This window comes from Heloderma suspectum, chromosome 11 (genome assembly GCF_057233095.1).
Source record: "Heloderma suspectum isolate Gila_16-S chromosome 11, 16-S_ref, whole genome shotgun sequence".
Taxonomy (NCBI): Eukaryota; Metazoa; Chordata; class Lepidosauria; order Squamata; family Helodermatidae; genus Heloderma; species Heloderma suspectum.
The window spans coordinates 32,819,362-32,845,143 of NC_139468.1; the positions used below are offsets into that span (position 1 = coordinate 32,819,362).

Below are 25,782 nucleotides of genomic sequence, written 5' to 3' on the forward strand. Positions count from 1 at the left end.
ATTTTATTACTACATTTATACCCCACTTTTTCCCCCCTCTTGCAAGGAACCCAAGGCAGCTTACGTGGTCCCCCTCCTCTCCATCTTATCCTCACAACAACCCTGTGAGGTAGGCTAGGCTGAGAGTCAGTGAGTAGCCCACAGTCACCCAGTGAGCTTCATGGCCGAGCGGGGGCTAGAACCCAGGTCTCTGGGCTCCCAGTCCAACACTCTGACCACCACACCACCCTGGCTCTCAAACTTTGCCCATCGCTTGATCCCCATGCCAATGAAACCTTCACCTGCGGAAGGTCTGCAGGTCAAGCAGGTTGCTTAAAGCCAACCCAGCCCGGGGAAGGGGGGGGACGGGGGGGGCTCCCTCGCCCCCTCCCTCCCACCTGAACCCACCAGGTTCCACCAGCAGCCAGCATCTGTCTCTCTAGCGCCACCTGGTGCCCGCACTCTCCCTTTCGCCCGCAACCCACGTGTACCGCTTCTCATTTTACAACCTCGCTATTTACCCGAGTGTGTTAATTCCGACGACCAATCAGCGGGCAGGAGGCGTAGCTCTGCGAGGTTAAGCTCCAATCAGCACCTGCGGTTGAAGAAGGGAGGAGATGCTCTTCCCCCCCCCCTCTTCTCTCCCCCGTTTCTTTCCTCCCTTTCTGTAAACCACGTTGAGTTTGTCTGTAGCGCTAATTAATTTTTCCAAGGTCTGGGAGGGCTTCTCTGCAAGTCGGGATCCTGTTGCTGCCGCTGCCGCTGCCGCTACCGCTACCATCGACGGCTCTTCGCCCTCCTCCTCCTCTCCTCCTCCTCCCTCTCCTCCCTCTCCTCCTCTTCTTCTTCTCCTCCTTGCATTGCACAGCCCAGTTGCTGGGGCCCCTCGACTGCAATAAAATGTTTGACGGCTCCTTCCTGTCTCTTATATCGCCCATTCTGTTACTGCTGCTGCTGCTTTGCGGACCGGGCATCAATACAGGTAGGGCGGCTCTCGGTTTCCCCTCCCCCCGATCTCCAGCCTTTTCGCCACATTGGAGTGGATTTGACATTTAGGGGGAACTGCAGAACTGACAGACTACAAAATTGCATTTAAAAACACGCCCACCCAACAACCCCGAGGAAAAAGAAAAGAAAAACAGGACATCAGAATTTCTGGAGAGCTTCCTTGCACGCACCTCTCTCTTTTCCCTGTTAACAAGATGCAAGAGTTTGCAAAGCCAAATTGCATGTTGCTTCCTTCTCTCTCCTCCACCTCCTCCTTCTGCTCCCCCACCTTCTCTTGTATGGCCAGGATCCCAGTTTTTCTTATCCAAAAAGGATGTATCTGTTTCCAGACTTGTATATTCTTCATTCCAGGCTGGTCATGTTGTAAAGTTACAGGACAAAAGCTGTTTGCGTTAACTCTGCAACCACCACCAGCAGCAGCACCCCGCCTCCTGTACCCTTCTTTTTATGGCAATGATGGGTTTGGTGAAATGTGATGCTTGGGGAAATCTGCTCTTCCTCCCTCTGGCCCTGTGTGTATAGATGTGCATAATATAACATATTTTCTCCAACCATGCAAGAAACTCTAGCATTGTGTTCAGATCTTTCCATCTTTGCTGCACAACTTCTGGCTTTCCAAAAAGACTAGGAAAAAGTGGTGGTAACGGAGAGCCGGAGGGAAAAAGAATTTCTCTTCTCTGCATCTGCAGCCTGCTCAAAACTTCCAGGGTATTTGAGCTCACTTAGGGGGCTAGCATGGGGAAACAGGAGCAGGTAGTGTGCAGTTTGGCTTTGCAAACACCGGGGCCTCACAACTTGGGAATGACTCTCATTATTCTTAAAAAAAACAACACCAAAAACTGTTAATTCGGCAATGCTCTGGATGGAAGTGTGGGATTTGTGATCAGCTTGTGAAAGATAAGTCTGTCTGCTCATCAGGATAGCTAAGTCGAACCTCCATGTTCGATGACAGCATACCTCCTGAGTGCCAAGAGGCTGAAGTCAAAATAACAGGGTAGGGCTGTTCCCTTCGAACCTTGCTGGTGAGTGCCCAGAGGCACCTGGCTGGACAAACGCTGCTGGGCAAAATGGCCTTTCACCTGAACAAGAAAAGCACCTGAACGGGGGCGCGCGGGGGGGGGTCAATCCTGAGATCTTCATACATTCAATTGCTTTCCTAGGCTTTGCAAATCAACACATCGAGACTGAATGAGCGTCCCAAATTACAGCCGGATGTGTACAGACTGTTGGCCTTAAGAATATAAGATCCAGCCCTGCTGTTTCAGGCCAAGGTCCTCCTAGTTGAGCACCCTGCTTCCAGCGGTGGTCAGCCACGTGCCTCTCAGGAAGTTCGCAAACAACTGAGGCATAGAGCAGCTGTCCCTTCCTGTTTTCCTGGTACTCAGCTCCTGTTCTGCCTGAGCAGACTTTAGCTGTTCCACATTCGGGACTGAGCACCATGCCAACGGGGTCCTTAGTGATCTGGAATACTTCTGTCCTGATCTGTGGGGAGCCGTGAGGCCCCAATCGACACTAAAGACCAGGACTTAAAATACAGAATGTCTTATGAAGTAAATGGCATCAACGTACATACCAGCGATTGGTACTCAGAGGTTGTCTTTGTACAAGTGGGTGGGTGGATAGGGCTGAGATGGCTGGAGGATGCTGGGAATTGTAGTCCAATGTATCTGGGTGGCACCACGTTGGGGAACGCTGCCCTAACCTAATGTAACAGTAAGGGGGGAACATAGCTCAGTGTTGGAGCACATGCTTTGCACGCAAAAGGTCCCAGGTTCAAAATCCGGCATCCGCACCAGCTTAAGGAAAGGGAGATAGTGTAACCGGTGATGGGGAGGAGCATCTACCTGAGACCCAGGAATACAGAAAGCTGCTGATCTCCAGTTCTGCATTGCTTTGTTTAGTTAGGCTGTCTATCCCAGAGCCACCCAGGTTATGAGTCTTTCTACGCGAGGCTTTTATTGTGCGCTCATGATTGCTCACTCACGGTAGTTTTCAGGTCCTTTACATGACATCGTCATCCTCCAGGGCCTCTCCCATGCTTTCAAACCATTATCACTTTTTTTTTTCTAACAAGGAAAGTCTGGTAGTATTAGAAATGGTGGAATGAGAGTCTTGTGTAGTTGTGCAATTTTGCTGTAGTCTAGCGCCATCTAGTGGTTGTATAATGAAATGTATAGAAAGGCAGAGAAAGAAAAACCCTGGAAAAAAGCACATGTAAAGGAACTGAGCTTAATCTTGCAAAGAATCTGGAAGCAGAAACCTCAGTCAAGGTGCGGGATAAAAGCCTCGTGTAGAAATGTCCTTTGTCCCCAGGTGGGCTCTCTCTATGACCAGCTGCCTGACTCCCCCACTCCCTGTCCCCAAGGCCCTCCTTTGGTCAGTTACTTTCTCCAGTCAACCAGAGGCTTTAAGGCCCACAGGCCAAGTGCCTTACTCTACCCACCTCCAACCTGTCGATCTCCAGGAGTTTTGGACTACAACTCGCACGATTCCTGACCATTGACCATGCTGGCTGGGTCTGATGGGAGTTGACATTCAAAACACCGGGAGTGCCCCTGATTGGGGGAGGTTGCCTTAGGCGGCACTCCAATACCCACATACCTGGAAGTACACCCCAGTGAGGCTTACTTCTGAGTAGACCTGTGTAAGATTGCACTGTCTGAGTCTCTGTTAACTGGCTGAGGGAATTTTCCAGCCAGAACAGCCTCACTAAGTACATTGAAACCCTCCTTAGGAACATTGGAAGCTGCCTTATATGCAGAGGGCATTTCTACATGAGGCTTTTATCCTGCACCTTTACCGAGGCTTCTGCTTCCAGATTCTTTGCGGGATTAAAATCGGCTCCTTTACATGTTTTTTTTTTCCCCTGGGGTCTTTCTTTCTCTGCCTTTCTATAGATTTCATTACACACCCACTAGATGGTGCTGCGGTATAGTGGAATTGCTCAAATACACAAGTATCTTTTCCCACCATTTCTAAATAATACCACATTTTCCTCAATCTAAAAAGAGCTGGGGAAATGGTTGCAAAGAGCTGGACAGGCTCTGCAGGATGACGATGTCATGTAAAGCACCTGCAAACTACCATGAGTGAGCAATCACAAGCGCACAATAATGTGCGCTCATGTAGAAAGGCTCCCAGTCGGACCCTTGGTCCATCTAGCCCAGTGTTGTCAGCTCTGACTGGCAGTGGCTCTCCAGGGTTTCAGGCAGGATTCTTTCCTTGCCCTATCTGGAGAAGCCAGGGATCCAACCTGGGCCCTCCTGCATGCAAAGCAGATGTTCAACCTCTGAGCTACCATCCTCTCATCTGGGCTGTATGTGATCCAAAGAACCCTGGGTCCCAGGTGGGCACATTCTTGATCTCCAGCAGGAGAATGAGCAGGAGAGGGTTGGAGAAGACATCCAACTCATATGGCCGTCAGGAACTCCACAGGAAAGGGCTGGATTCTCTGTCACTGGGCTGGAGGCCCTGCTGCGCTGCTCAAACCACAGGGGGCTCAGGCAGGGTTTTTTTCCCAGCCACCTTAGCTGCAGATGCTGAGGATCGAACTGGGGACCTTCCACATGCAAAGCAGAGCCTCTGCCACTGAGCCACAGCCTCTCCCTGAGGCAACGCTGCAGTCAAAGTAGACAATTCTGAACTGGATGGACAAATACTTGGGCTTGCTATGTTTCTCCCTGTGGGCCTTTGAACATGTGCAGAGTGCTTTTCCTGGCTGCTGCGTAACCGCTGTTGGCCCCCACATATCTAGCATCAGGGAAAAGGGTGTCAGGTAGGAAGGGTGTGACTTGTGAGCAGATTTGGATCCCACACCTCTTGTTTTAGTAATTGCACGGAGTCGGCCCTGTAGCGCAAAAGGAGCTGCTCTAATTCTGGGAGAGGCTGTGGAGGCTGGAGGCTGCCATATCAGTGGGGCAGTGAATCTGCTCCGGGTTTCAGTCAGAAACCAGTCAGAACTCTTAAGGAGCTCTCCAAGGTACAGAAGCACTTTGGATAGCTCCTTTGCAGTTCTGACTGAAACCCAAAGCGGATTCACCGCCCCACTGACCGCAGCGCCACCAGCCTCCGTTGGATAAAGTAGCACCTCTACATCAAGCCGATAAAAGGAGCCCCCTTTTGAAAGTTACCGGAGCGGATTCTTGTCTTGTATTTGCATCCGCTGACTACAGAACTCTGCCTTCTGTGGATGTACCAAAGGTGCGCTGTGGTTACATATTGCTGGAGTGAGTTCACTCTGCATGTTTTCAGGGGCGCCCCCTCCTTACACACTCTAGTCCTGAGCACTGGCACCGAAACTAGGTTCTGGGGCTTGGTTCAAATTAAGATTTGAATATTAACAAGGTGGAGCAGTCAGGGAGGGGCCATAGCCCAGTTGTAAAGCCCATGGTTTGCATGCAGAAGGTCCCGGGTTCAATCCCCAGCATCTCCAGCTAAGGGGGCTAGAAAAGGATCCTGCCTGAAACCCTGGCGAGCTGCTTCCAGTCATTGTTGACAATGGATGGACCAGTGGTCTGAGTCAGTGGATCTGTTCTCACGATCACAGAAGGGGCAATAAACCACCGTGGCTTATTTCTCCCAGCGAGCAAGCCGGTTGGATTTGCATAATTACCCTCGCCACCATGGCTTGCCATGTTGAGCGAACCTGGTGAGGGTAGCTTGTTGCCATGGTTAACAATCCGCCCCAGAAACGTGGCATTGTGTTAACCATGGCAACAAGCCAGCCTCATCAGGTTCACATGACGTGGCAAGCCGTGCTGGCGAGGGTAATTATGCAAATCCGACGGCTCGTGCGCTGGGGGAAATAAGCCACTGTGGTTTATTGCCCCCTCCGCGATCGTACAAACCCAGTCAGTGACTGGGTTTGCACAACACACCAACACACCCTCATTGGTTGAGCGTTGGTTGTCTGTTGAATGTGGGTTAGCATGTTGTCTCAACCCAGGACATTTTCCGCAGGCTGGCTTGTTAACCATGCAGTGTGGCTTGTTAACCGCCCTGAACAGCCCAACAACAAACCATGGAGTCTCAAGGTGGCTTGAGAAAAAAAAGCCACCCTGCAGGGTTAACAAGACACTCTGCAGAAAATGGCCTGGGTTCAGACAATACGCTAACCCCCGGTTCAACAACAACAAAAACCCAGTTCAGCAAACAACCCCTGGTTCAACCACAATCCACACTCAGCCGCTGAGCGTTGGTTAGCGTGTTGTGCAAATGCAGTCAGTATAAGGCAGCTTCTTATGTTCCTAAGTTTCGGTTGTTTGTTTAATCTAGGGAGCTGGGATATCGAGATGGTATTGCTGATCTCCCCCTTTCTTTTCTCTGTCTGGTTCCCCTTTGCAGCCAGTGCAGAGCTGGCCGTGGTGATCCCGGAGCAGGTGCCCTTTGACCGGATCCGTTTCCTGCAGGGCAAAGGGAGCGGCACCGAGGAAGGCCGGAGGCGGCGCTCTGCACTTCTGCCGCCAGAAGCGGTCTCTGCAGCCGACGCAGAGGCACTGGTCATCCGCCTTCCTGCAGGCGTTGGCCCTGATCCAGGCTCCGACATCTACTTGGACCTTCACCGGAATGTGCAGTTTTTGGCACCGGGTTTCTCCGTGGAGGAGATCGGCAAGGACCAGAGCAGCCGTCGAGTGGACCTGGGTCGGCTCTGCTTCTACACGGGCCACGTGCTGAACCACAGCCTCGACTCCTTTGCTGCGCTGAGCGCCTGCGGCGGGCTGGTACTTGTCTGCTCTTCTTGGGAGCGGGGTGGGCGGGATGTGGGCGGGTTGTGTTTAGGGCAGATGGAGGTGCAGCCTGAGGAAGAGCACAGCTGGTTGGAGCAGGGCCTTAAGGGAGCCAAGGGTTGGGAATCATTCATTCGTTCACTCATTATTACATTTGTAGCCTGGCTTCTTTCCCCCCCTTGCGAGGAACTCAGACCAGCTTACATGGTCGTCCTCCTCCTCTCTGTTCTGTCCTCACAACAACCCAGTGAGGTAGGGTAGCCTGACAATCAGTGACTGGCTTAAAGTCACCCAGCGGCCTTCATGGCCAAGTGGGGCTAGAACCCGAGTCTTCCCAGTCCAACGCTCTTACCACTGCACCGCACTGGATCTTGGTGTGAGAACACGTGGAGGAATGGGAATCCTCTCACTGCCTGGAAAGCGGAGAGCCCACGGAGGAACAGGTGCAAACCTGTGTCAGTTTTATGCCAGTGCAAGTGAGATGTGCAACAAAAAGTTGCGGTGTGGAGCACTCCTGTTCAGGATGCCAGCCAAGCCCTTTTTCGGGGTTCTCCATTCCATCCCCCCCCCCCCGAGTTTTCTGTTTCTCGACCTTCAGCGGTCAGCCAGTTCTTATGGGCTGCTTTCCCCGCCCCCTCCCCCCCTCCCCTCACTCCTTAGGACTTCTGGAAACGTTAGGATTCCTCTGAGCCTGTTGATACCTCTTTCTTGAAGATGGTGGCATTTTAGCTACATGAGGGTCCATACTTGGAGAATGACTTTGCCATTCAGGATACAGGATAATTCCCAAGGTTTCTCTTCTCCACACCCCAGGGAGTTGTAGTTCAGTGAGTGTGCTGAGAAGTCAAGGTTAGCGGATTCTCTTAGCGGAACGCTCTTCCCGCAGCTACAGTCCCTAGGGCTTCCTGGAGACAAGGGATGACTATTTAAAGCAGCCTTTAAAGCAGTCTAGATATGGGAAATGTTAGAATACAGGGTGGGGACAAGGAGATTCAGGGCGTGGTTTTCAAAATGTCTATGCTCTATGAGGCTCTGTCCGTATTTATTTATTTATTATATTTATATACTGCCTTTTTTTCCTTGTGCAAGGAAGCCAAGGCAGCTTACACGGCCCTCCTCCATTTTATCCTCACAACACCCCTGTGAGGTAGGTTAGGCTGAGAGTCAGTGACTGGCCCAAAGTCACCCAGTGAGCTTCATGCCAGAGTGGGAACTAGAACCCAGGTCTCCCTGGTCGCACTCTAACCACTACACCATATTGGCTCTCGTATAGATGTGTCTGCTGTCAAAACCATGTATATTGCAGAAGATACTGGGATTCATTCTTCTAGGGTGTGTTCTTGGTTCGTTCTGGTGTTGGCAAGGTCTTTTGGGTCTCACCATCCCTCTCCTGAATGGAGTGTGCACCCTAGAGGGCCCCCTACCCTTCCACTGCTGGCAAGATGGCAGACAAGTTGCATTTCACCCAGCTCGTGTGCCGTCACGGAACTTATTGCTGAGGAATCCCCGGTAAGCTTCTGAGGAACACCAGGGTCCTCCTCAGATACGTCTGGAAAACCACCGGTGTAAGAGGCAGTAGTCTATACAGTAGACTTAAAACTCTCCAGTGCACGGGAGCCCTGGTCTCCTTTGCCTCTTGTAGACTTGAAACTCTCCAGCGCCTCTGCATCGTGTCACCCTGCTCGTCCATAGTGAGGGACCCCGCTCTGCTTTGCACCCCTTCCTTCCACTGGTCTTGTTGCAATGTAGGTCTAACCTGTTTACTATGTTTGTTGTGAGTCCATGGGAAAGCTGATGTAACTGAAATTCCCCCTGCCTCCCCGCTTACCGCAGACTCCGTACCCACCCCTCAGGATAGGAGCAGAGGGGAATTTAGTTAGGGAAGCTGTGGTGTAGACAGTCCTTAAGGAAGGGAGGGGTACACGCTGTGCCTCAGGTGAGCACCTGCATGCAGGTAATGGAATCCCAGCAGTGCACCCTGCGTGATTGATGTTAGAAGCCGAGCCGAATACCACCAAAGGTTTCTCGGAGTTGGAAATGGATCGTGCTGCTTCCCCTTCTGGAACGCTGACAGCCGCAAAGCACGTTTTGTTAATCTCATTCATGAATTGCTGAGCTCTGAAAGCTGCCTCTTCTAGGCCCGCTGAAAAGTGAGTATCAACAGCCAGAGAGAAAGAACTCTCATCTGAAGAAACAAAACAAAAGAGGACTTTGTTGGCAGTGACAACATTTATTGCTTGAGACATGATGATGGCGGAGCAGGGAGTAACACTCTGCTGGCGATAACAGTGGGAAAAGTTAGATGGGCTTAGCTGATTTCTTCTAATCATCATCATCATTGTTATTATTAATTATGGCTACAATATTTTGGGAGGGGTGGCAGGCGGTTGGCTTGTGGATTTCATTTTGGGCCCCTCCAACTTTCCTCTCTTAATGCAAGCACTGATCTCACTCCTCCTAAGAAAGCCATAGGACTAGACAGCATGGGTTGAAGGAAGGCAATAATAGCAATAATAATAATAAAAATAATAACAACAACAACAATAATATTTCATAGAATCATGGAATAGTAGGGTTGGAAGGGGCCTACAAGGCCATCGAGTCCAACCCCCAATTTTCACCCATTGTTTTATAAACATGAGATTCTTCTGTTACTCTGTGTGGATTTTAGGCATAATTGCCAAAGGACTCCATCAGAGATCATAAGAACTGGTGTAGCGCACGAACAAAAAGTGTAAGCAGGCTGGACCAAGCTGGCGGACCGGATGACGTCAGGGGGGGACCCCCCGAAGCCTTGCCACCTCTTGTGACGTAATCCGGCCCCATCCACGTTTTTCTTTTCTCGGTGCAGAGAGACGCACGGAGCTCCGCAGTCTGGAGGTTGTCCCCCCACCTGCTCTGGGGTCTCGGGCAGAGGTCTCCCCCAGCACTGCTTCCTGTGGTCGTGTTAACTGCCGATGCCAGGGGCATGCAAAGCATATGCCCTACCACTGAATGGTCACCCCTACTTACTTTCCCCTCCAGAAAACTGGAGAGGGAATGGGTATTTCCTAATCCCTGCAAAGACACTGGTGCTTGCTCTGTCCTTGTTCTCTGACTTTGAAATAGCGCTGCTGTGATTGCTTGGCGGTCCTCTATCTCCTAAGAGTCGCTGTAATTTTAATGTGAATCCCATCTGTGGGAGAACAAAACCAAGGGTTGTTTGTGAACAGCAAGTTACATTTATGACATCTGTATGCTATACAGAAGTAAAATACCATGGACTACGCAGTGAACTAACCACAATAGATAGGAACACAGACCTATCATTGGCCTCTCTCTAGCCTCGCTGCTGGCAGAGAGCAGATTGCGGGAGGAACTACATATCCTGCAAAAGCACTACCAGACGCATGAGATGGGGGAGCAGAGAACATGATCTTCTAACTATGCCCAGCTGCTGGCGCTGGGGAAGACCAGTCCAGATGTTCGACAGGGAGCATTAAGTACTGTTGCCTGAATAATAGGGGAACCAGGAAGTACTGAGGCACCAGAAATTGAGGCGCATTCCAGTAGCCATGTTATGACCTAGGGCTGCCATTATGGGCTTTTTTTTCTGGACCAATTGTTTGCATGTAAAAATGTGCTGAGAAAAAGCATTGCTTTTTGTGAACGTGCTTTTGCACCATCAAAACCCTCTTTCGGCAATGGTTTTATTTGGGGGGCGAGGGGGGAGGTTGTTTCAAAAGTGGTGGCCTATTCAGTGATCACTGACCTTACTTTGAATGGACTTAGTTTGCTTCAGTGATGTCATCATGCAGATACGCCTAATTGGCTATGTAGCATTGTGATGTCATCTAGTTCACTATGTAATTGTCCACCACTGGCTGAGATCACTCAATGGGACTAAGAAGCTGATACAGTATTGAGAAGGAAAAGAGTGCAGCCAACCAATGAGGCTATGTTCTGTGAACATGTGGGCAGGAGCAGGGGCTGGAGGGATCTCTGTCCCTCTCCCTCTTTGCCAAAAACACTACTTCTGACCTGAAAGTTGAAATGGGAAAAAATCAGTGGCGTTGCTAGATGCTTAAAAGATTCAGGGCCCAGTCTTTCCATTGACATCAGTGGAAGGGTCTTTATCTCAGCTGAATTGACATGCAGAAGGGGAATTCGGGGGGCCACCGTGCACAAGAAAGGGAAAGTTAGCCTCTCCTTGCCCAACTATGATCGCCCCCGGAACACGCCCCCCCGCCTTACCACCACCAGAAGAATTATGCCAAAGCCTGCATCTTTTCCTAGACATTTAATGGTTGTAGAGCTACAGGACAGGTGTTCCATGCAGCATACTTGTGCAACTAAACCCTATACTTGCATCTTACACTCATGATAGCCCTTCAACAAAGGCATTTCTTACAGCTGAGTTAGTGATGCAGTAACACCATCTGCTGACAGTGGAGAGAAACACCCGCCCAATGTACTGCAATGCATTAGGGGGTAGTACAGTTAATTCTAATTCATTGAGAAGGAGCTCACAGAGACTGGTTCTCTTCTGATTTCCTAGAGCAGCTTTGAACAATTTGCTGTCTCCTTCTTGGTTTTGCATTCCCAATAGGGATGGCGGAGAATTCCGCCACGGATTTCAGTGAGGCCGAATGCACTGGCATTCGGCCCCCCGAAATCCGTGGCGGAACGGCCCCCCACCCCCCCATGGAATCCCCCCAGAATGAAATTTGCCTGGGGCTCCGGCGGCGGTTGGTCTTTCGACCGTAGCCGCCGCCATTTGCGTACGCGGTTGTTGTTTTTTTCCCGGAAGGCTGCCCAGCGGCCGGATTTCCGGCTGCGGGCAGCCCCGGCCGGTGGAGCGGAGCTGGCCGGGTCAGGATTTTGGCGGGAGGTGCGGAGCGCCTCCCCCCACCGCAAATCGCCCCGTCAAAGAGGTAAGTGAGTTTCATACATCCCTAATTCCCAATCGGGAAGCAGAAAGAGGAGGTTCATGGAGGCCATGGTGGGCTGTATTTTGGCTTGCTGTGTCACAGCTGTTCAGGTCTGCCATATGAAGTACCTGTCTGGGCTCGTCTGATCAAACACCATCCAAAAATACCTCATTCAGACAGGTCTCTGTAATATTCCCTAGAACGCCTCCCTGTGTCACAGATTGAGAGAAAAGAGGACTTGAGATTTCCTAGCAAATGCGAAACATAAGGCATTCCTCATTTTAAATTTATTTTTGTACCTTTGATGCCAGTTCTGCCCCAAAATGCATTGTGGTACATTGAGGGGATGCTGAAACTGCCACCGGCCGCCCGCCATGACATATATTTGCCCCTCCCAAAATGGCTGCCACTCTTTCAGCAGTAGCATCTATATGACTTTTTCATACCAGATTTACAGATCTTCTGCTAAATTATTAAAACCAATCTCTTAAAGGAAAAGGAACAGTGGAAGGATCAAGGGGTTGCTCACCATCTTAGAAGCTGGAAGAAAGAAAAGACGACATGGGGTGGAGAAGGCAGGATTTTTAAAAACGTCACCAGGAGTGTTTCTGCTCTGTGCTGTGGAGAAACAGCCTGGACAGTCGGGTTATTGAGAGAAGCGTGAGGGAGTTCTGAAATTGCCCCGCAGTATTGGGCACTGTGGGGTTCATTCTGTTTTAAACTATAATTATTTATTCCATGTTTATCCTGCCCCATTCTTCAAGGAGCTCAGACTAGTATATGTGGTTCTTCCATATATTTTATCCTCACAACAACCCTGTGAGGTAGGTTAGGCAGAGAGAGAGAGAGAGAGAGAGAGAGAATGAGTGAATGAATGATTGGCCCAAGGCTTTACCCAGTAAGCTTCATGGCTGAGTGGCGATTTGAGCCTGAACCTTTCTGGCTATAGTCCAGCATTCCAACCACTGGTTGGCAACTGGAGGATTCAGGCTCTTTTCTCGGAAACTACAGGGGTAAAACTTCTAATCAGCTGATCAGAAGGAACCAATCACCTCCTCCTTCCACCTATATAAGCTTTCGTGCCTGCAGCTCTTCAGTCTAAGACTAGGGGTGGACGAAAGTCACTTACCTTTTCTCGCAGCTTGTTCGCGGTGGGGGGGAGCGCTTCGCTGCTCCCCCCGCGAAGTTCAGGCCGGGGGGGGGGAGGCTTCCTGCCTCGCCCGGCCGAAATTCAGGCCGGGGAGGAGGCTTGCCGCCTCGCCCGGCCGCGAACACGAAAGTAAAAAAAAAACACGTCCCCTGATAGGCTACGTGACGATTCACGTAGCCTATCATGGCTAGATCTGCAAAGTCAGCCGTGATAGGCTACGTGAATCGTCACGTAGCCTATCACGGGTGACTTAAAAAAAAAAAAAGCACGTACGCGAATGGCGGCCCCCATAGGGAGACGCCATTCGCGTTCCTTATTTAGTTGCTGTAGTCTACGTAAATGTTTACGTAGACTACGGCGAAAATAAGGGCAACGCAAATAGCGTTGCCCTTATTTTCGCCGTAGTCTACGTAAACATTTACGTAGACTACAGCGACCAAATAAGGAACGGGAATGGTGGCTCCCTATGGGGGCCGCCATTATCCGTACACACTTTTTTTTTTTAAAGTCACCCGTGATAGGCTACGTGACGATTCACGTAGCCTATCACGGCTGACTTTGCAGATCTAGCCATGATAGGCTACGTGAATCGTCACGTAGCCTATCAGGGGACTTTTTTTTTTTTCTTTTATTGCAATGGCGGCGGCGGCAGCCGGTCGAAAGACCGGCTGCCGCTCCCGCCCTGCTCGAACACCCGACGAACCGCCAGCCAGACCCGCCACCGGGAGGGACATTCAGGGAAGGTAAGTCCCGTCCCGGGGGGGGTGCGGGGTGTGGGGGGGTGCGGAGGATTTCTCCCCGAAACTTGTTCGGGGGGCCGAACACGTTGGCGCTCGGCCCCCCGAAGTTTCGGGGAGAAATTCTCCGCCATCCCTATCTAAGACAACCTTCTCCAACCTGGTACCTTCCAGATGGTTTGGACTACAGGTCCCAGGATTCCTGACCATTGGCCGAAATCTGGAGAGGGGAAGGTTGGCATAAGAGATCGCCTGGGAAGCTGTTTCCGTCTCTTCAGGGCCTGGCAGGTTGGATTCCCCCAACTCACTACCCCATTCTGGCCAGATGCTTCTGCTTCCTCTCTGTTGCCCTCCTTGGCCCTGCTGTGGTGGATCCTGCAAGCCCACAGCTCTGAGCACCTGATAGGCAGCTACTGAGAATATGCCTCCTTGGCATAGCTTTGTTTTATAGACTTTAAGGCACTCCCATCACTCTGCTTGCGGCAGATTTGCAGAATCAGGAGGTTGCCTGAGGCGAACCCCTCTCTCTCAGCCTCAGCGCCCCACTTGCAATATGATGGTAATACTGACCTACCTTGCAAGGTTGTCATATGGATTACGGCAGATATTGTATGCAAAGTTCTTTAGACTGCTTAAAGTGTGCCAAGGATTTTATTTTTTGTGGCAAACCAGTGTCCCCAAAGATAGTGTTATTCTTCAGCAACTTCCAAATTTGAGATTGGGCCTGGAACAGATGGGTGCTTCTATTGCTGGAGTATCAAAGCATCCTAGAATGTAAATTAGAGAGCAGAGAGACCAATCGGATCTACAAAGAGTATCCCCAGCAGTAAAATTTAGAAATCCTTGTTGTTTCTTCCTGAAAAGTCGAATGAAATAGAAATGAGAGACGGGCTCTTAATTTTTGTCTGTGCAGATCAGTTATGTCACTGAGACTGCCCTGTAAGTGAAGACAAAGACTGGCGTGTTGTATGTGGGGGGCCTGTGTAATTTATAACACATATGTAATGTAGATTGTAAATCACGTGAATGCAGTCAGCTGTTCCACATCCCAGCATTCATATGTACGTGCGGAGAACTTATTTGGGTGGCTGCCTGGCTGGTATAGAACTCTGTAAAAAAAAAACACCAAAAAACCCTGTCTTGAAATTTCTGGCTTTGCTCTCTGTCTCTGCCCATCTGGTGGGTTTGCATAAGTTGTACAGGGGAAAAAAGAGGGTGGGAGGAATGGACCCCTGTTGAAACGTTGATATGTGCCTCAATGTGTATCAAAGGCCCACCAAAGCCCCCAAGCGTGACAGTGGTTCGAGCAGGAGTAGCAGGGCCAGCATCAAGGGTCGGCCTGTTTGGGCACCTGCCAAGGGCCCACACCTCAGCAGGGGCCCAACTGCTGAAAGGCCAAAGTTGTTCCTCCTCCTCACCATTGCAACCTCCTTGTTCACGGCCTCTCACTCGGGCCCAGACGACAGAAGTGGGAGAAGGAGGAGGAGGAGGAGATTGCTCGCTGGTCTACTTGGCCACTCACTCTCCGCCTGTCAATCGAGCCAGTGGTAGCAATGATAAGGGAGGCGAGGAGGAGCAAAAGCAGCTGGTGACAATGGCAGTGAGAAGGGAGACTCTCTAAGGGAGGGGGCATTGGGGGTGTCTGTCAAGGGCTCCTTGGAGGCCTCTGTCAGTCAAATCCAGTAGCCAAGTCCAGACACAGACAAAGGGATTCTTTTCAAAGCTTTATTCCTCTTTTACAACTTAACAACTCTACTGTTAGCAACTAGCTATTGAGCAGCAGAGTACCTATGCCCTAAGTTGGAACAGTTGGTCCCTGTTTGAAGGAGAATCACTGGCAGACCCTGAACTTAAGGGCTAGGGAGAGTCCCTCCCCTTTTCCCTTGGATCCTCTGGGCGCAACCGTTGTTTGCATGCCAACCGGGCACTACGCCTCCTTTCCGCACCCTCCATTTGGCACCGCTCTCTGCGTCAGCGTCGTGCGTCCAGCAAGTCTGCTTCCCGCGCTCTGTCACTCCCAGGACTGCTATCTAAGCTAGGAATGCTGGTGGGAGGGGTCTCTGTCAGCTGTTGGCCCTGGGGAAGATGAGTGCGCTCCTCTCCCAGGAGTGGCTCCTCTTCCTCAGAATCAGAACTACTCTGGGATTCTATGGGCTCAGTGTCCACCCTGACAGTGTCTTGCCCAAGGACCCTCAGAAACCTGGTGCCGGCGTGAAAAATTAGACAACCTGCTGCTCTCTGAATGTTTTGAACTACAGCTCCCATGATCTCTGAGCATGGGCCATGCCGGTTGAGGCTTATAGGAGTTGTAGACCAAAATATCTGGGAGGCACCAGGTTGCCTATCACTGGGCTAAAGTGTGTTTATTTTGTTACATTTATATCCCTCCTTTTCCTCCAAGGAGCCCAAGGTGGCGCAGATGAGCCTCCTCTCCATTTTACCCTTGCAACAACCCTGTTAGGTAGGATTGTTAGGCTGGGATTCAGCGACTGGGCCAAAGTGAGTTTCATGGCCATGTGGGGACTTGAACCCCGGTCTCCCCAGCCCCACACTCTAACTAGTACACCACACTGGCTCTCAACCATCTGTTATGTTTGGATTAGTCCAGCAAGAGTCAAAATGTTTAATCATGTTGTTGCTCAGTCGTTCAGTCGTGCCCGACTCTTCGTGACCCCATGGACCACAGCACGCCAGGCCTTCCTGTCCTGCGCTCTCTCCCGGAGCGTGCTCAAGTTCATATTCATTGCATCGGTGATGCTATCCAGCCATCTCATCCTCTGCCGTCCCCTTCTCCTTTTGCCTTCAGTCTTTCCCAGCATCAGGGTCTTTTCCAGGGAGTTTCCTCTTCGCATTAGGTGGCCAAAATATTGGAGCTTCAGCTTCAGCATCTGTCCTTCCAATGAGCAGTCAGGGTTGATTTCCTTTAGGATGGACTGATTTGACCTCCTTGCAGTCCAGGGGACTCGTAAGAGTCTTCTCCAGCACCGCAGTTCGAAGGCATCACCTCTAATGGGTGGGATTTTGTTTTCCTGGCTGCTGGAGTGATATAATTCTCTTGGTAGATGAAATCCAAAGTGATTTTAAGGACATTTTCTGTTGTGGTGAACAGGTTGGATATATCCAGATTGGATTGGAACAGGTGCAAATCCAGCCAGTGAACACTTCTGAGACCTCGTTCAGTGGGAAGGAGCACTTCATCAGGCGCAAACGGTCCGCCGGATCGGCCCGTCCTTCCAAGTCGGAGGAGATCCCAGTTGAACGCTGCAGAGTGGTAGCAGGTGGGTACGTGGGAATCGGGGTGTGGACAAGTGGCCTCCTTGGGCCAACAGTGGTCGCAGCGATTGGAGTTGGCTTTGGCTACTATGGTATTATAGACAGAGTATTCACATTGCATTATTTGTTTACAGAATTTTTAACATGCTCTTCAGCCATAAAAAGGCTCCCAGAGTGGCTTACAAAGATTAATAATGAGACAGCTGCTGCCCTCAGGCTTACAATCTAAAAGACACGACACAAAAGGAAAAGGGATTTGAGGGAGGAGGAAAAAGCAAAACTCAGGCACCAGTTCCTAGTTTCAAAGTCTGTACAGGTGTTCTTTCAGGCACAGAAGGGTGAAAAGAAACTCCCTGCAGCTGTTCCTTCTCTGGCCGATGTATGGGGCTAGGTTACCCTCCCACTTGCTGTGATGTTCTTCCCCATGGCCCTTGGTTCTCCGGCCGATGAATAAGGCCAGAGTTTGCAGTCCTGGGAAGTGTCATAGAATCATAGAAGAGCAGGGTTGGAAGGGGCCTACAAGGCCATCGAGTCCAACCCCCTGCTCAATGCAGGAATCCAAGTCAGAGCATCAGCAATGTCAGCAATGTGCTCCTTCTGGCAGGGAGGGTGAAGCGACCTGCCTCGCATTTTGGCCTGCCAAGCAAGGGGAATGCAGTTTACTCCTTTCACGTCCCAAACCTAAGCAGATTTATGTCAGATGTCCCTGGCCTGAGCGCTGGCAAGGTCCAGCCCACCAAGGGCTGGAGAGGTGACAGGCAGACACCTGGAGCAGAGGAGGCAGCAGGCAAGGAAACAAGTCTGGAAGTGCAGAGGTGTAGCCAAGTTGCCCAAACGGAGGGAATGCTGCAGTCATTGGAGCCATATAGTGGGCAGTGACGTGGGATTGGCTGTCCAAGATCACCTGATATCCAGGACCAAGGGGATTCTGGTCTGTCATGCGTATATCCTGACACAAACTCCCTGCTCTGATGCAGGAAGAAGGGGAGTGATGCCTGACCTGTAGGGTTCCAGGTTTTTGTGCCTCACAGTGTATTCTGAAGAGGGTAGGAAGTGATGGGATTATTTAGTAATGATGCCTCTTGTAAGAAAGGCAATTAGCAGAGAGAGAGAAAAAACAAAAAGGAAAACCAGAATGAGCGTTTACCAGTCCCACATGCGCGCAGGCAATCTTAGCACAATAAAGGGGATCGCCACACCTTTCTTCAATGAAGGAAAGAAAAACAGCTTTACTCACAAATCTTCTTGCATATACAATGCAGGTACAGCATAGCATTTCAAAAGGGTCTTTTCAGTCCATTTTGTGTCCCGTTACACAGGCAGGAAGAAGAGAGCAAACACATGTATTCCCAGCAATGGTGGAAGCCAGAGAGAGGGGGGGGGGAAAGGAAGGGGAGGCGCAAAATGAAGACATCACAGGAAATAATACTGTAGGTTATAAAGATCCTAAGGCTAGTTGTGATCTAAATTAGAGCTGTGCTCAGATGGCCTCTCAAAATTCTCCAGAGTATTTGTGGGTGGAGAAATTGGGGGGACAATTTCACCAAATTTCTCCAAGGGGAGAAGAAATTCTCTAACCGTTTCTCACAGATAGGGCTCGCTGTTGGCAGGGGTTGTAGCACAGCTTCTTTCTTTTTTCCTCAGGGTTTTTGGTTTTTTCTGCTGCCACTGCAAGTGTAGAAGTTTCCACTTTTCCGCATCATTCTCAGGGCATTTTATAATTTATTTTGGTGGTGTTTTTGAGCTTGCCTAATCGCTGCAGTGTGTGTGTGTGTGTGTGTGTGTATTTTCTTCCTATTACACATCTCCCAATTGCTCTGCAGCCTCCCAGGCTGCCTGCGCTTCCTGATCTGAAAAAGCCGTATGGGAGGAATGATTTTATGATGTCTTCCCCTGGGCTTTAATTGAAGTGTGGGAAGCTGTGGAGGCTACGGGGTGCCACAGAGGTGACTGTGCAATGAAAGGCCGCTTGTGCGCACTCCTTGGCCACCTCCTAAGTAAGGTAAGCACAAGAACCCTGAGCCCAGCCCATGAGAATTTCTCTGGATTTTCTCCTCCTTTGAATTTCTTTTCGAAAGCAATTTCTTTTCTATCAAATTGAATGAGAATGGTCGAAAAAAATATGGGAGAAACTTTTGGGACAGCGCTAGTCTAAATTCCCATGAACTAACTACAACCCTGCCCTCTTCCAGTAGCTTTAGGGGTGTACGAAACCCCACTTACCTGGCTCCGCTGGGGTCCGCAGGTGGGGGGAGGTGATCCGTTCCTCCTCCCAGAATCCTTGATGGGGGGGGAGGCGATCCGTTCCTCCCCCCACCCGGAATCCTGCCTGGCCAGCTCCGCTCCGCGGCCAGTCCGCAGAGCCGCCGGCTGGGCCAACCCACAGTGGGGCCTCTACCTGCTGCCGGGCTGCTGCGGACGCAAATGGCGTCCTGCATAGGGGGCGCCATTTGCGTCCCTGCTTTAGCCATGATAGGCTACGTAAATATATACATAGCCTATCACGGGCTAGCGTAGGGACACAAATGGCGGCCGCTACGACAGCCGCCATTTGCAGCCTCAGCAGCCCGGCAGCAGCCAGAGCCACCACCACTTCATTCACTGCTGGAGCCACCGCCACTGCCGCCGCTGCATCCACCACCAGATAGATCCGTCCTGGGGGGATTCCGTGGGGTGGCAGGGGGGAGGGAGGCCATTCCACCACGGACCCCGGGGGATTCTTTAGAATCCAGCCTCACTGGAGTCCGTGGCGGAATTCTCCACCATCCCTAAGCAGCTTGCAATGTTCCCAACAGAAAGAAGCTGCTTTCTACCTGGTCAGGACTGGTTATTTGTCCATCTACCCAGTACTGTGTCTTCTGGCTGGCATTGGTCTCTAGAACATCAAGTGAAGGTCTGTCTCAACACCTGCTTTTTTAACTGAAGTTGCCAGGGACCGAACCTGGGACTTCTTACCTGCAAAGCCTGTGTGCTACTAGGGAGCGCTGTTCCATGCCTCAAAGTCCTGCCAATTTCAGTACAGTTTCCTTCTGAGCAAGTAAATTCATTTGCAGCCATCTGAACAATGGGTGCCAGGCAACCGCTGCAGAAGTGCTAGACAGAGCTGTGCCCCTGGTTCCACCCACACTAAATAGGTATTACTTAATGGGTACCAACTCCGTAGTTACTGAGAGAAAAGAGAAGGGTCTCTCCAAACCGGGAGAATGGGCATCAAAATGGCAAATGTGGTTTAATAAAAGCATCCGTAAAGTGATTCACATTGGGGCAAAAAAAAAAAAAAATCCCAACTTCAAATACTCACTAATAGGATCTGAGCAAGTGGTGACTGACCAAGAAAGAGATCTTGGGGTTATGGTGGACAGCTTGATGAAAATGTCAACCCAATGTGCAGCTGCTGTGAAGAAGGCAAATCCCATGTTAGGCATAATCGGAAAAGGAAACAAAAATAAAACTGCCAATATCATACTGCCCTTATGCAAATCTATGGTGTAACCATACTTGGAATACCGTCTGGTCACTGCACCTCAAAAAGGATATTGTAGAGTTGGGAAAAGTGCAGGAAAGGGCAACTAAAATAGTCAAGAGGCTGGAGCAACTCCCCTGTGAGGAAAGGTTACAATGTCTGGGATTGTTCAGCTTAGAAAAAAAGACAAGTAAGGGGAGACAAAAATAGAGGTGTACAAAGTAATCCATGGTGTGGAGAAAGTGGATTGGAAGACATTTTTCTCCCTCTCTTATAATACTAGAACCCAATGGGATCATCTCATGAAGCTGATTGGTGGGAGATTCAGGACAGATCAAAGGAAGGACTTCTTTGCACAGCCCATAGTTAAACTATGCAACCCAGTACTGCAAGTTGTAGTGATGGCCACCAATTTGGATAGCTTTAAAAGGGAATTGGACAAATCCATGGAGGTTAAGGCTATCGATGGCTACTAGTCTTGATGGCTATATATTCTATCCAGTTTGGGAAGCAGTATATACACCAGTTGCTGGGGAACGTGGATGGGAGGGTGCTATTGCATTCATGTCCTACTTGTGGGTTTCCCACATGCAGCTGGTTGGCCACTGGGCGAACAGAATGCTGGACTAGATGGATCTTGCTCTGATCCAGCATGCTCTTATTTTCTTAAGAAGTGTGGTTCAAAAACTGGAGCAAGACATCTGAGGAATGTTGAGGCAAGCAAACACATCAATGGGACTAAACACATCTCTTGGGGAGGTTCCACTCACCCCTTCCTGAGACCCACAGAAGAACATGAATGCAGATTTATCCATCTTGCTGAGTTTAGGGGCGCCATTTGCCTCTCGCCATCACGGCGGGCAGATCCTGTTGGCAATCCAAGGCTGGTGAAGAAACTCTGCACCAGCCTTCCCAAACATGCTTCTCTCCAGATGTCTTGGACTTCTGCTCCCATCAGCCCTAGCTAGCATGGCCAGTGATCAGGAATGCTGGGAGTTGTAGTCCAAAACATTTGGTGGGCAGCACTTCGGAGGAAGGCTGCTCTACACTGAGAGTAAACATCATCAAGGCCCAAAAGTAGAATTGCCATCCAGTCTGTCTGAAAGAGAAATTTCAGGGTGAAATTGGGAAGTTCCTACTTTGGACAAACAACTGAAGGATGATGAATGATGAACAACATTTCGGTGGGGTTGGATGTTCCAGACATCTCTATCACAGACATTGAACGGGTGCAACAGTTGCCATATCCCCTTATTAAGTACTTCTTAGCCAGCCTAGTGAGCCTGGAGATCGCTCATGAATTGCCTTTACCTAATGTGTTAAATGACAAAAAAAAATGGGGGGGGGGAATCATGATTGCTTTTTCTTCCCTTTGCTTCATGTGAAGTCGTGGCTTCTAATCAGGGTTGGCCCGAGACATTGTGCTGCTAAGGCAGAGCAGGAACCCCGTACCCACCCAAGTCAAGGCACATAGTATCCAAAATCCCATAAGCACCTCTCCCTATCCCTGGCAGTAGAAACACAAAGTAAATAACTTTCAATTTGCTGTGCTTTTATGACACCCAAAATCTGCTGTCTGAGGCGACTGACTCACTCTGCCTCGTGGTAGGGCCAGCCCTGCTTCTAATAGGCTTAAGGCGCAATTCTATGTGTGTTTAGAAAGAAAAAAGTCCTAAAACTCCCACTGGCTGGGGAAGGCTGGGAGTTTTAGGACTTTTCTTCTGTTTAAAGATGCATAGGGTTGCACTTTTGGGGCACACTCCTATGCATGTTTAGACAGAAAAAAAGTCCTACAATTCCCAGCATTCCCCAGCCAGCATGGGAGTTGAAGGACTTTTCTCTGTCTAAACATGCATGGGATTACACCCTTAGGGCGCAATCCTATGGGGATAGGCAGCTGCCTCCGAACTCGGAGGTGACCACCTATCCAATGTAGGGCAGGGGAAGCACGGAGGGGATCGTTCCCTCCATGCTTCTCCTGCCCTGCATTTGCGGATAGACAGCTGATTTCGGCTATCTAGCTGCAGGAAGATGGAGAGGGGAGGAGGCTGCTGGACAACACATAGGATGTGTCGTACCGGTATTTCCACCTTCCCCACCCCAGAATGCCCCCCTGGAATGCCCTGTTTTGGCTGCTCTGTGCTCTTCTTCGGAGCACGGCGTTGTTCCACACTGCGTGCGAGGCAGTGTGGAAGGTGGGGCGGGAGGTTGGTTCTCCAGGAACTGACCTTGGAGCATAGGCTCCGAGGTTGGTTTCTGGAAAACCACATATCCTATGGCTGTCTAGCGGCCATAGGATTGCTCCCTCTGTGTGTTAATGACCTGACTCCTTTTTTGTTTGGATTAGCTTTTTTTTGTTCAAAATAGGGATGGACGAAAGTCCCTTACCTGATCCCGACGCTTGCTTTGCGGCGGGGGGGAGGCGCTCTGTCCCTCCCCCCGAAATTCTGGCCGGGGAGGGAGGCGCCCCGTCCCTCCCCACTGAAATTCTGGCCGGGGGAAGGCACCCCATCCCTCCCCGCCGAAATTCTGGCCGGGGCGGAGGCGCCCCGTCCCTCCAGCCACGAAACCTCGTCTCCTGCTGGGACGCAAATGGCGGCGGCCGTAGCCGTTGCTATTTGCGTCCCTTTAGTCAGCCGTGATAGGCTATGTAAATGTTTACGTAGCCTATCACGGCTGACTTAAAAAAAAAAAAAGCGCGTACGCAAATGGCGGCGCCCATGGGCGCCACCATTTGCGTTCCTTATTTTGGCACGTGTAGTCTACGTAAACATTTATGTAGACTATGGCGAAAATAAGGGCAACACTATTTGCGTTGCCCTTATTTTCGCCATAGTCTACGTAAAGATTTGCGTAGACTACAGCGACCGAATAAGGAACGCGAATGGCGGCTCCCTATGGGGGCCGCCATTTGCGTACGCGCTTTTGTTTTTTTTTTTTAAGTCACCCGTGATAGGCTACGTGACGATTAACGTAGCCTATCACGGCTGACTTTGCAGATCTAGCCATGATAGGCTACGTAAATCGTCACGTAGCCTATCACGGGGGCGTTGTTTTTTTTTTTACTTTTTATTTCGCGACCGGGCGAGGCGAGGCGCCTCCTCCCCGGCCTGAATTTCGGCCGGGTGAGGCGAGGCGCCTCCCCCCCGGCCTGAATTTTGGCCGGGCGAGGCGAGGCGCCTCCCCCCCTCGGCCTGAATTTCGGGGGGAGAAGCGAAGCGCCTCCCCCCCACCGCGAAGCAAGCTGCGAGACGAGGTAAGTGACTTTCGAGCACTCCTACGGGTGTGCTTTTACCATTGCTTTTACTATGCGGACCTTTGTTGTCAGTATGATGTCTCTGCTCTTCACTATTTTATCAAGATTTGTCATTGCTGTCCTCCCAAGAAGTAAATGTCTTCTGATTTCCTGGCTGCAGTCAGCGTCTGCAGTAATCTTTGCGCCTAGAAAGACAAAGTCTGTCACTGCCTCCACGTTTTCTCCCTCTATTTGCCAGTTATCAATCAAGCTGGTTGCCATAATCTTGGTTTTTTTGAGGTTTAACTGCAACCCAGCTTTTGCACTTTCTTCTTTCACCTTCGTCATGAGGTTCCTCAGCTCCTCCTCACTTTCAGCCATCAAAGTGGTATCATCTGCATCTCTGAGATTGTTAATGTTTCTTCCAGCGATTTTAACTCCAGCCTTGGCTTCATCAAGCCCAGCACGTCGCATGATGTGTTCTGCATACAGGTTGAATAGGTATACAACCCTGCCATACTCCTTTCCCAATCTTAAACCAGTCCGTTGATCCATGGTCTGTTCTTACCGTTGCTACTTGGTCGTTATACAGATTCCTCAGGAGGCAGACAAGATGACTTGGTATCCCCATCCCACCAAGAACTTGCCACAATTTGTTATGATCCACGCAGTCAAAGGCTTTAGAATAGTCAATAAAACAGAAATAGATGTTTTTCTGAAACTCCCTGGCTTTCTCCATTATCCAGCGAATATTGGCAATTTGGTCTCTAGTTCCTCTGCCTTTTCTAAACCCAGCTTGTACATCTGGCAATTCTTGTTCCATGAATTGCTGAAGCCTACCTTGCAAGATCTTGAGCATTACTTTACTGGCATGTGAAATAAGTGCCACTGTTCGATAGTTTGAACATTCTTTGGTGCTTCCCTTTTTTGGTATGGGGATATAAGTTGATTTTTTCCAGTCTGTTGGCCATTCTTGTGTTTTCCAAATTTGCTGGCATATGGCATGCATCACCTTGACAGCATCATCTTGCAAGATTTTAAACAGTTCAGCTGGGATACCGTCATCTCCTGCTGCCCTGTTATTAGCAATGCTTCTTAAGGCCCATTCAACCTCACTCTTCAGGATGTCTGGCTCTAGCTCACTGACCACACTGTCAGATCTATCCCTGATATTATTATCCTTCCTGTACAGATCTTCCATATATTCTTGCCACCTTTTCTTGATCTCTTCTGCTTCTGTTAGGTCCTTGCCATCTTTGTTTTGGATCATACCCATTTTTGCCTGGAATTTACCTCCAGTGTTTCTAATTTTCTGGAAGAGGTCTCTTGTCCTTCCTATTCTATTATCTTCTTCCGCTTCTGCACATGGCTTGTTTAAAGATAATTCCTTATCTCTTCTGGCTAACCTCTGGAATCTTGCATTTAATTGGGCATATCCCCCCCTATCACTGTTGCCTTTTGCTTTCCTTCTTTCTTGGGCTGCTTCCAGTGTCTCAGCAGACAGCCATCTTGCTTTCTTGGTTTTCTTTTTCTTTGGGACGTTTTTTGTTGCCGCCTCCTGAACAATGTTGCGAACTTCTGTCCATAGTTCTTCCGGGACCCTATCTACTAAATCTAGTCCCTTAAATCTATTCTTCACCTCCACTGCATATTCATTAGGAATACTAGTGAGCTCATATCTAACTGATCTGTGGATCTTCCCTATTCTCTTTAGTCTGATTCTAAATTGTGCAATAAGAAGTTCGTGATCTGAACTACAATCAGCTCCAGGTCTTGTTTTTACCAACTGCATAGATGTCCGCCACCTTTGGCTACAAAGGATGTAGTCAATCTGATTTTGGTGTCGACTGTCTGGTGAAGTCCGTGTATAAAGTCATCTCTTAGGTTGTTGGAAGAGAGTGTTTGTTATGCACAGTGAGTTGTCTTTAGGGGTGGACGAAAGTCACTTACCTGTCCTCGAAGCTTTTCGCGGTGGGGGGGAGGCACTTCGCTGCTCCCCCCGCGAAGTTCAGGCCGGGGGGGGAGGCTTCCCGCCTCGCCCGGCCGAAATTCAGGCCGGGGGGGGAGGCTTCCCGCCTTGCCCGGCCGAAATTCAGGCCGGGGAGGAGGCGCCTCGCCTCGCCCGGCCGCGAACTCAAAAGTTTTAAAAAAAACAAAACACGCCCCCGTGATAGGCTACGTGACGATTAACGTAGCCTATCACGGCTAGATCTGCAAAGTCAGCCGTGATAGGCTACGTTAATCGTCACGTAGCCTATCACGGGTGACTTTAAAAAAAAAAAGCGCGTACGCAAATGGCGG

General features: G+C 50.1%; 1 protein-coding gene across 1 annotated transcript in view; it reads left to right on the plus strand.

The window, feature by feature from the left end:
- Positions 1-879: 879 nt before the first annotated feature.
- ADAMTS17 (ADAM metallopeptidase with thrombospondin type 1 motif 17) overlaps positions 880-25,782 on the plus strand; it is a 269,363-nt gene continuing 244,460 nt past the window's right edge. The window contains exons 1-3 of the mRNA XM_084816449.1: positions 880-961; positions 6,331-6,707; positions 16,620-16,788. Coding sequence (XP_084672575.1) covers positions 880-961; positions 6,331-6,707; positions 16,620-16,788 — 628 coding nt within the window. The remainder of the gene's footprint in view (positions 962-6,330; positions 6,708-16,619; positions 16,789-25,782) is intronic.